Source organism: Thermobia domestica, chromosome 13, assembly GCF_964235325.1.
Source record: "Thermobia domestica chromosome 13, izTheDome1.hap1.1, whole genome shotgun sequence".
NCBI classification, from domain to species: domain Eukaryota; kingdom Metazoa; phylum Arthropoda; class Insecta; order Zygentoma; family Lepismatidae; genus Thermobia; species Thermobia domestica.
Window position 1 is genome coordinate 88858042 of NC_137466.1, and position 12191 is coordinate 88870232.

Genomic DNA, 12191 nt, shown 5'->3' on the forward strand with positions numbered 1-12191 from the left:
GGATCGCATGATCGATATTGAAATGTGGCCAATGTGTGTTGATACCAACACGTAGCTAATGGACAAATGTCAACATGTCCCACTACTGCTGGGACACCGTCCCACGTACGAAAAATAGGAAAATAACGTCGTATATTCTGCTATTAATCTGGTGCACTTTTTGGTAGAACGTAACTAGAACACGATTGTATCAATGTCCCTCTTTGTTTGAGACATTGTCCCACAGTCGACGCATATGAAAAATCTCTTAATCCATGGTTCAAATTCTGACAAAGCGTGAAAATAATAAACTTGTATCATGTCCCACGTCTTCTGGGACATATTACGTACTCGAAATATAGGAAAATACCTCCAGAAATTCGTATCTTACTCACAGTGCACATTCCAAGAAAGATGAAAATGAACCAATTCGGCACATGTAACACTACTGCTGGAACACCATACATATGGAAAATAAAACATGAGAAATAGGAAAAAAAAAAGTCAGAGCCCTGATTGTCTACAACCGTGCAGTAGGAATAACAAAATGAAACAAGCATGTCGGGAGGCTGTACAAGAGCACTTGCCAAACAAAGTGGGTAGTCCTCAAATAAATGAATACAAAGAAAGGGAGGTTCCCTTGTAGCCTCAAAGCTAGAGCGCTCGCTTTTGCGCACGTGGTCGCAGTTTCCAATTCTGCTGGGAGACCACGGCCTCAGATTCAAGACCCGAGTAGTTATTTTCCTATTTTTCGCACGTGGGACGGTGTCTTAGCAGTAGTGCAGGGTTCCCACAGAAAAGTGGATTCTTTTTCCTGGCTTTCCCTGACTCAAATTCTTGTTTTCCCTGACTTCAATTCTTGAATATCAATGGGAAGATATGTGGTAAGTCCTATCATACACTTTTTTTAACGCCCTCCACCATCCCCATAGCCGTCCATCACACTCCCTTAATTACCATTTATGTATTTTTATATTCAACAATTTAGACAAAATTTAATATTTAAGTATATAACAATATTATATATGTATGATACAATACCACATACCTTGACATTGGAAATTAGTTATTTTTTGGCTTGACAAAACAACAAAATATACAGTCAAGAAAATCCTAACAGTGACAGTTCTGAGATATATATTACACACATTTTAAACAGAACTATGTTTTGCTTTCAGTTCTTGAATTTGTTGTACGAGAGCGTCCTGTTCTTATTTATAACATGATTCCAATTGTTTCTTCTTTGCTTCTACTTTCTTGACTTCAGCACATACTTTTCTTTTTTCAGCTTTGACTTTACTTTTCTCTGCACTCTGGATTCGTTTCTGCTGAAGGTATTCATCATACCGTCTCCGAGCTGAACGAATTGAAAAAAGCATTATTCGATCAATGGGAACAGATTCTGCACCTTCATAGTACATAATTGGTTATGCACCCACCTCTGTGCAACTAGAGAGTTTTCTATTTGGTTTTCTACAATAAGTGTCTTATTGACTGAGAACCTGCCCTCCACTGAAGCATTGCCGTGAGATAAAATTACACTGAAGCATTGCCGTGAGATAAAATTAAACATTTTCACAATATGCCACAAATCAGCATACTCGTGTTTCTTGGACAATACCTGTGCTGCACATTTTCTCTTCATATTCTCTGAAGTCAACTGCAAGGTATCCTTGGATTTCAGTACAGAAAGACACAAACTGGCACTTTGCTTTCTCAGCTATAGAATCAGATATCCTGTTATGCTCATGTAGAGTTTGTAGAATGCATTTCATCCTAGTCTGAGCACGTTCTGGATTGTTCTTCTGTAGACTGGGATACAAAGCTGACAGAGCACATACCAGTTTGTACTTCAGAGGGCTCCTTTCCACAATCTTCTTGATTGTACCCAGCAAAAAGTTTCGACACTCAAGCCTGAAAGATAGTTTATCTGATGCTTTAAGCTCTTTCAGTAGTTTTTCTGTCTTAAAACCAATGTCTACCTTTCTTACTTCCAACAAGTTTGCACTGGATGTCAAATCTAATGCAAGAAGCTTCACTGCACTGTCACCAAGTTTCATACTGTTTTGTTTGACACAACGAGTCATTAGATTCCTTAAAAGACTTAGAAGTTCTGAGTACAGGAAACAAACAAATGGCTCAGGACTCTGGAATTTTCTTAAAAATGGTTCACACTCTGCTGAGACAGTCTTGAAGAAACATAATTTACACTTCATGAAAGCATCGCCTGTACCTTCCACAACAATTTTAAATGGTTTACTCTTGATCTCTTTATTTGTTCGTACAAACTGCTTTATGTCATCAAAAATAAGTAAAACATGTTCCACACACGCTACATTCTCTACCCATCTTATTGCACAGTGTTTTCAAGGAAATATCTTGCTACCAGTGGAAGCAGTGTAATCTGCACGACAAGCTGGAGAATCACAAAACAAATAGTATATATCACGAAGAAAACTGTGCAAGTCCCATCCAGCAGACTGAATACCACTTTTGATTGAACCATTGATAACATGTAAACCACACACACACCAATGTCCAAATTTGTTTTCCATCTGGGAAATCTTCATTGTTTTTCTTCCAAGTTCTTCAGGAAGCAATGATTAACATTGGGCCCATCCATTGACACCTGCAGCAAGTTGTTTGGCGGAGGAGGAGGAGGACACAGTCCGCTGAGAAAAGATTGCAGTAGATCTGTTGATGTTGCATGATCCAAAAACGCACTATTGTAATACTGATTTGCCACTCTATTTGTGTACACAGAGAGAGAGAGAGAGAGAGGCCACATTTCAATATCGATCCTGCGATCCTACCAGTGACATTCCGTTGGTTTCCCTAGTTTCTTAGTGAGTCCCCTTGCACGATTTTAACTTGGCGTCAGTTGTTGCATCCTTATTGGTATGCAACTGTACACATCGGTTTGAGGGAATATTATTGGTGAATTGGCAATGGTTCATGTTCTTGATGCTATTCCTAACATTTCCGACGCTTCGAACTCACGTTTACTGAGTATGAGTACATTTTTTTGTTACGTGTTTTAACACATGTGAATCACCCTGCTTCATCTGTTGTGCTCTACCGACACTCCAGATGTCTTTCTAGAGCATTTGAGTACAAATTCACTACACTTAATACTCAGAACGTCACTATTGGCCAGCATCCGTATGTGGCGATTATGCAACCACACACAACGGGCATGAAGGTGTCCACCATTTTGTATTTGTTCCAGATATCGACTTAATACAAACTAATTATTGTTACCTGGTAGAAACCCTATCAATTCATATCCATTTAGACCAATTTTCATTTGGCAGCTAATTCGGGTCTCCCTACGTTCCTTTGGGGAATCCCTTGCGCATGCATGGTAGGATTGTGAAACCTGCACAATTGAAGACAGCAGGTATGACTTTTTCAGTGAATTTTTTACCCGCCCTCTTTACGTTGGATAGTTTCCGAACTATTGGCGTCCGAAAGTAATTTCCCACGCTTTCGGCACTTTGTAGATCTGAAACTATGTCCGATAGCCGAAAGTTCAAGAGAACTTTTTTGTCTCAGTGGCAGGAGTCATCTCCCAAGAGTTGTAACACTTATTTTGCAACACCCGATATAAAGATTTCGGAGTTATCACTTTGCAAATTATTAATATTTGAACTGTGTAGCTAACTGTCACATGAAAATTCTTTAACGAAGATTCACAGTGTACATTTTTCTACATATTTTCAGTGCAATTTTGTCCAGAAGAAAAAGAACAATAAGGCTAAATTATAAAAAGATGTTTCACTTACAAGTACGTTTTTAAATCTGATATTCCGTTTTTTTCCCCACGCCCATGCACAAAGTTACCTGAATTATGAACAATGTTCAGCAAAATTTGGATAACTCACGTAAATTAGGTTTTTATGCGGAAGGGAAAGTCATTACGGTGCATTATCAACAACGACTAATTAATATAAAATTAACACAACAAGGAATAAATATTACAACTAACAAAACAATTTAAGGGTGGATATATGTACATAAAACTGGCTGCGGTATATTAACAACATATTTCTGGATAAAAATAAATAGTATTACGTAATTCATTTTACTTCTTTCAAATGTTATATTTCCTCATCAATACTGCGCATATCATTCATTATTTTAGTCTTCTGAGCTTCAAGCTCGTTCCAAATGATCTTTATTTTCCTGTCTTCATTCCTCCCTCTCATCGTTGATTTGTTGCTTCTGCAAAACGAGTAGGAGCATTTCGTGCCTAATGAATCATGGATTTCTTCTCTCACTGAGCCATACTGTTACTGAAATTTGTTTTTATATTATTCGCTATACATTTTGAATTGATTGAAAATCTTTCTAATTTCAACTTTATTTTTAACTAGATCATACCTCAACATCAGACCCTAGTCACTTTGTATCTTAATGCTGACTTCACCAGAAGCTAATAAAAAAAAATCTGTAGATATTTTCTCTAATTTCAGCGAAAATCCAGAATGTTCAAATCAGTTATTGGTTTATACTTCCTAAAGGCGTATAGCAAAATCAATATTAACGTTTTTCGCAGGAAGATTTTCTTCATTTTCCACAAGTTTCTTAACCGCCTCCGACAAACTGTTGTGAAGAAATGGACTAAGAGCAGTCACTCTGAAATTCAGTAAAGAAAAGCACTACACAGTGCGGCAATTTATAATCGTGCCTAGCAATCATACGGAGTCAGATGCAGTGAATAGCTAGGGTGTGATAATACAGATCCTCTATCGTCCCAGAAACTTCACAATTCAAGCCCTGTGACCCCCCCCCCCAAAAAAAAAGTATACCCAATACTGAAATACTTTATAACAAGCAATAGCGTGGTGTAATCGAATTTCTCTTCTGAGAGAGCATTTGTACGGTGAAAGAAAGAAGTTAACATTAGTAGACCTGCACACCGAATTTATGAGAATGCATCTATGAAACTTCCTGCTTCTGCTTGAAACGATAAAAACCTAATGCAGAATGTCCCTCATTTTTAAAACCAATTTGGTCATTGAATATCCCAGAAGATAGGAAGTATACTTACTGTGATTTTTTCTTCAAATTTTATCTACCTCCTAAAATGCATCCACTATGCTCAATTTAACATATGAAATCCGAAACTCCTATAACTATACGCATTAACAATTACATGTTGCAATGCCCAGATTCCCTATTTATCCACACACAGATTATCAACTCCACACACTATAGAACTTTTCGTGGTCTTATCTTAACGCTCTGTCCACTCACTCTCTTCTGAAAGGTAAGTTCGAATATGCACTACCACATTTACACGTATATAGGGTGGTCCAAAAGTGTGGGAACACCTAAATAAAGGGCAGGACTAAAAAGAATTGCAAAAGTAACACTTGTAGTTAGTAGTATAGGTGGAGGACATTTGATGTTGATGGCCACCACCTTGAAATCCGCCATTTTTAATTCACTTTCATTTTCTTAAATGGAAACTATGTTGTTATACCTTGTTCTCATAAAATTTTCTCAAATTCAATGCTATGTTTGATTCCGCTCTTATCACTTAACATAACGAAGTTCTGACTTTTTTTTTTTCATTTGCTTGATATAGTTTCAGATGACAAACAATATGGCTGTGACGTAAGCAGAACGCACTGAAATCGTTCTGATGTCATTATGGCGAAGCACAAGGGTCATTGCTGATGATTTTAACGTCTGTCAGTTAAGGTACCCATTAGCCACACAACAGTTAGCAAGTTGATCAAGAAAGTTTGGGGAAAGGTGACGAACAAGCCAAAATCAAGAAGGTGATGCATGGCGACTGACAAAACGTCAGTAGCAGTGTTGGGAGCATTTAACAAGAGTCCCAATCGAAGCATTCATCGTTCGTCCTAGGAAAGTGATGTTGGTCGTACATCCGTTATGTGTATTCTGTCCCTGCATAAGTGGCACCCCTTCAAGCTACAAGTGCATCAACATCTGTTAGCGGATGACCCCGATCGGCATTTGGAATTCGCAACAGGGCAAGTTAGCCAAAATTTCATCTCGCCTACGATGTCTTATTCACAGATGAGGCTAGCTTTTAGAATTCTGGTGAGGTGAACAAACAGAATGTTCATTGGTCGGAATCAATCCCCATTGATGTGAAGCATGTGCTGCCATTCCTGGAAAAGTGATGGTGTTTTGAGGACACGCGTTGTGGGTCCTTTGTTTATCAATGATACCTTGAACAGCAATCGAATACCGTCGCATGCTGGAAGACATCTTGCCATCTCTCTTATCTGAAGATTGGACATTTTGTCTTCTACCAACGATGGTGCCCTCCGCATTATGGAAATTGTGTTCGATGTGCATTTTCCAAACTCGTGAATTGGTATACCTGGTGATGTTCATAGGCCACTATGTTTCCCTGACCTCACTTTCCTAGATTTTTGAGTATATTTCATGTTCATTGTGTATTCAGTTAAAGTTTGGGATATTGGCCACCTAAAGGAACATATAACAAACGCGTCTGCACCCATATTTGAAAGCACTTTGAGCAAGAGTTTGGATGAATGGGATAAAAGAATGACTGACAATTCAACGGAATGAACACAACATATCGAACACATCCTTTAATCGGGAGAAATGTGTCGTATGTGACTGACGTAAAAACAAAAAACACCCGTAACTTCGTTATGGTAAGTACTAAAGCAAAAACAAGCACAGCGAATTACTGAGAAAACTTCAGATAAGAACAAGGCATCACAACACATGGTTTCCATTTAAGTAAACGAAAGCGAATTCAAAATGGCGGATTTCAATATAGTGGCCATCGACATATATATCCTAAAAGTTTTCCCCCTCATTTGTAACATTAACATACCGTGTTACTTTAAAATTCTGCCTTTTATTTGATCGCTTCCATGTTTTTGAACCAACCTGCATAATGTGCTGGAGTGGAAAATATGGTTTAAAAAAATCCTCGCAATAAGGTGCTACACAATTTAGGTAAGCTAAATAAAAGGATTTCGTAAAAAAAAAAAAAAGATAGTTATAAGTAAATTATCAATATTGTATGATGTAATTTTTCCATGTGATTTGTAAACTTGGAGAGACTTCCGATCGAACCGATAATTGATGTAATTCGTATCCTCGTATAAGTGATATCTAGTTTCATATAGCTGTTACTTGGTATAATACGTACGCATCATAGTTCTGCCCTCAACATTTACGTAATTAAGTGCACAATGTACAGCACATGACCTGGCCATCCACCTCTCTTTCTAAAGCTCTGAACTCTTATCTACAGTTGGAATTAAGTTAAATATAGATTTTCTTTAGAGCAAAAGTTTTAGAATTTCCTACGTACAATTGAGAGAATATAGCCTTGTAATGCAAGGTAGTAGCATACATATTTTGAACAAGACTGTACATATAATTTGTTTATCCTGACCCCAGATTAACTTGTTACCTTCTTCCATTTTTTCTTCCTTTCTTTCAATCGATATACAAACCAAAATAAGGTAATTACAAGAATGCATACGAACGTAACGTAAAATAACTTGTAATTTTATTTCCTCGCCCAATATTTTAACAATTATTTCCTTTTTCTTTTCTTTCTTTCTTCAAAAGACAAATTCGAACAGAACTTGAGAGCCTCAACTATGACCACATTATTATTAGACACGTAATATAAGATTGGAGAAACGCCTTGTTAGAAGGAACAAGGAAAAAACCGAAACAGGAGTTTAACACAATTTTGGGAAATTTTTATTTTACTTTTAATATGTACGTCGTACAAGAAAATAGTCTTTACATGAGATTACGAATGAACAAACTCTTAAAACGAACTTTCAAGGCTGAACTACTTATCAGAGGATGAAAAGAAAACCTAAAGGTATGGAAGTTCGATTCTGGCCATCGTCGGCATTATTTACAGAGAACGAAAGGAAGGGCGAATGCGAGACACGTGAAAAGACGAACACTAGAAAGAAGCATAGTCTGGAGAAAAATCTATAGGCATAACTTCTGTAATGTGACAGTAGCGAGATCACTATCTGACCATGTGAAACACACAAATCAAGAAATCTTGAACCCACACTGAGCTGTACTGTTAAACCTTCCATATAACAAGTCAAGAGGTTACACAAAAACAATATACATTCAACTACCTTTTTAATCTTTTGAATCAAGGATATAACGAAATTAATTGATCAATGCCAATCTTATATCAGACACAAACATGCACAGTACGAGGCAAATCCTTACTTGAGCTTTATGGAGCTTCACAATTTCAGAGAGTCCTTTGTCTTCAAATACCATTCTCAAGTGCTCCTCTGTTCTTTTATTAGCAGGAAAGAATTCCATCAACCTAGAAGTGAAGAGAATATTAGATAAAGACTACGTTTACAGTATCAAAAACTTTTGAAGGGAATTGCCAATAATTTTCAGTAACACTACTATTGCTTGAATCTTATTTTTCTTGGTGGAAATTTTATAGTTGTTCATAATTCTTCCAGAAACTATATACTATATTTTTTCTTCCTATATCTAGATGATAAGCATTCTAGTATTGAGGAAATCACAGACGCTACAAAGGAAGAAGTGTTTCAATTTTAGTGGAAAATCTATTTTCTTGATATACAAATTTAAATGTGAAAAGCGTTTGCATTCTACAACCTCAGTACTGTTCTTCACGCATCTGACCAGCATACCCAGCCAGAAATGTAGTTACTTTGTCATGTTGGAAGTCATGGAATCAAATCTAGATTTCGCTAAAACTATCTATATGACCGTAAATGAGCTCAAAAAAGGTACTTTTTTGTATTCTGTTACAGATTTGTTAAATAATAAAATACAATAATAAAGAACAAGTAAATAATAAACGTCGAATTCTCGCTGCTTGTATCAATGTTGTTAGGAAACTAAAAAACATTACACTAGTGAAACGAAGTCTCAAGGAATTGTGTTTACTAATGTAAATACGTTAATGTTTTTAACTATTTTCTACTTAATCAACTCCCACTCATTCAAATTTCATACAGAGTAATTACTTCTAACGACATAAATAAGCGAACAGTGAGATTTCCAAAATACTGTAGAAGCACACCCTAACACAAACACACGTAACAATGTTTGCTTTTATATAGCGAGTAATTATTTTTTCTCTCTGGAGCTTAAGTCCCGGAAGCAAATTAGAACATGGATTACAATAACTGATAAATACAGAATAAATGTCAATAAATTACTTCTTACTACAAAATATACGAAGACCATCATACCTTCCCTCTAACCCTGCTTTCTTCAGAGCTCCCATGAGACTCGTCAGTCCTTTTTCCTTCTTCCATGTAACAAACACTTCAATCAAGAAGTCCAAAGCAAGATTATCTTTCACCAGATGTTCCTAAAACATAAAACAAATTGCCTCTAGCATGGAACATACAAAATTGTTTATAAATATCCTACCAAAAGTAAGGAAATCATCATTGCACTAAAGAAAATACATCTTCGTATAGGTGTAACTGTCTTAATGTTTTCTGTACGTTCTGGTACATAAGTTTTCCGTAACAGCTAGAACAGACGATTCCCGAATGAGACATGAAAAGCAATGTACTTGCTTGAAAACTATGAAAACATGACACGGAAAATGGGAAGAGGGAAAAGCTGTCGGAAATCGATTGTTTTCAATCTAAAATAATCAAGTTTTCCCAATCGCATCAGTCATTTGGGCTCTACATTGGTAAGATCCCCAATGTTAAATGGAATGAAAAACTCAACACATGTTTAAACGAAACAAAAGCATGCAACAATTACACTTGGAATGTGCAGATTATTGTGAGGGAACCAAAACACATCGAATCTGTTTTCAAACGGTACGGTTGGTACCATAAAGACTCAAGATAAGTGATTGCTTAACCGGAACATTGCTTTTTCATTTAACATAGGACGCCTTACCACTGTGAAGCCGAAACGGATGGCGCGACTCTTTAAAACTCGGCCTTTCTAGATTAAAAACCAGCTATTTCCAACTTTCCTCTCTCCATTTTTGCGTACCTTTGCTCATAATGGAGTTGCCTTGGTCCCGAACTTTTGATACCCCCTGTATATCTAGCATAGTTTTTGCTTAATCTAGCTTTATTTCGTTATGTAACATCGAGCCCATGAGACACGAGCTCTGATACTATTTGAAGGTTAATTTTACTGAAGCTGACACTACAACGGTCAAACACAATCAGACTACGCCAAGAGTTGTGTCTGATCATAGAAAATGAAGACCACCGTGAACAGACCCTGTTTTCATCCAACCGATATGAAAGGTTGAATGATAAGTAATCTACGCATTTCTAATCAAATTATTAAAAATGATTTGTGGAAACACTTCTTTCGTTGATTGCATCTAAGATTTTTACTTACATTAACATCGCATTACTTCACAAACATAATTGTGTAACTTCCCTGGTGAACAAGACCACAGCTTAAGTGGCCGAAACCGTTCAGTAAAAAAAAAAAAAAAAAAAAAAAAAAAATCTTACAGACGCAATCAACTGAAGTAATGTTTCCACCCACTTCTTTCCTTTCTGATATTAAACGTTTGATATGCTAATTGTTCTACTTAATCCTAAATCGTCATATTAGGCAGAACTAAATTAGCTAGTTTACTGAATGAAATTTTGAAATTTACATAGAAATCTGGAGCACGTGTTTATATTAGTGGTACCTATTAACGCTGAATAATACTGACATGGATCCTCCGCTGTCATTAAAATATCATAATCAATATATAACATAGGTTACGCAATTAAATAGTATTTGTTATAAAACCCTTTTCAACATATGCTCCAAGATGCATTGATTTGTTACGTTTCCACCACTGTCATGTAAATGGCCGACACCAATACAAAATAATTGAAGAACATTCATCTTCTTCCGAGAGCCACACCATCGTGTTTCCGAACTTGCAATCTGGATAAAGTTCTAAATTTAAAGACAGTTTGTTGTCCAAACAGTAGATCAGGACAAAATAACTAAGCTAGTTACATCTTTCAGCCTGCGTCTACATGGGGAACAGAAGGGTGTTTCACATCAAGAGTTTTCAAACATTATGTCGAAATAAACCTAAACTAGTTTCTCCGTTAATAGCAAATAAAGTTGAGTACAATAATACAAATTTCAAATGTAAAATATAAAAATTTAAACTGAAATTTATTACAAATATTAACACTGAACTAGTGTAGGGACCAATATTATGCTGGTTGTGAAGTCTACTTAAAAGTCTTTGGGTATGCAAAGTGGATAATACAAGAGGATAATGAAATGGGAGGCTGGTTAATTCTAGCTGACAAGCTAGTATAGGACAGGATAAAATTGTGAATTGTTTTATTCTGTGGCACTACGTCTGAGAATTCCTCAAGCCACTTAGTGGGTGATTTACGTAGATTCAAAAAATGTGAAATCACTACTTACATTTATAAGCACTAAGAGTACCATTGGAGGCACAGAACCATTTGAGATCCATAGTGCTGTCATACGCGCAAGTTTAATTCTTTCTAACTCATTGAATCCTTTCAGGTAGACTAAAATCTTGTTCATCTCATCTTCAAACATTTTTTCAAGGTATTTATAACGACGCATAAGCTTGATGAACACCTAGAAATACATAAAGAACATTTTAGTTTCTTATACTGTATTGGTTACATTTAATAAATAAAAAAATGTTCTAGATTCAGTGGTCTATATCTGCCACACTTCGCTGAACAAAACCCATTAGTTGCGTATAAAAGATTTGCCACTCAACACTAATTTAAATTTTAAGAAACAAAGCCAACCAATGTAGTTTTACTAAATTCCTAAATGAAAAAGACGTTTCTAAGCATGCAATAATAATGAATTGTTCGATATAAACCCGAAACGATTGGAATAATTAAGTAGTGTTGTAATGCTTCCCACGTAGTGGTTCTTTCACTTCGGCGAAGTTGTTATATGTTGTAGCCACAATGATCATCTTGCAGGACGTACTATCTTTAAACGAGGAAATCCAGGACGCTTGTGCCCATTGGATTGCCTCTTCAAGTGTAGTTCAAACAAGTCCGGATTTCGCCTATATCGATACAAGGGGAGGTTGTCACCATCTCTTTCATAGTGGTCAGTAAATTTTGTGCAATTGCATGGTGGTGCCATTATTGCATCTCTGAGTGGATAACCCAAAAATTACCAACTTAACGGAAACTGAAACGATAATATTGAACAGG

General features: G+C 36.4%; 1 protein-coding gene across 2 annotated transcripts in view; it reads right to left on the bottom strand.

Moving 5' to 3' along the window:
* Window positions 1-12191, bottom strand: part of kra (basic leucine zipper and W2 domain-containing protein kra) — a 60616-nt gene that overhangs the window by 32557 nt on the left and 15868 nt on the right. For both annotated transcript variants that reach the window (XM_081736039.1, XM_081736040.1), the window contains exons 5-7: window positions 11407-11589; window positions 9225-9346; window positions 8212-8314 (exon numbers count right to left, since the gene is read on the bottom strand). In XM_081736039.1, coding sequence (XP_081592165.1) covers window positions 8212-8314; window positions 9225-9346; window positions 11407-11589 — 408 coding nt within the window. The remainder of the gene's footprint in view (window positions 1-8211; window positions 8315-9224; window positions 9347-11406; window positions 11590-12191) is intronic.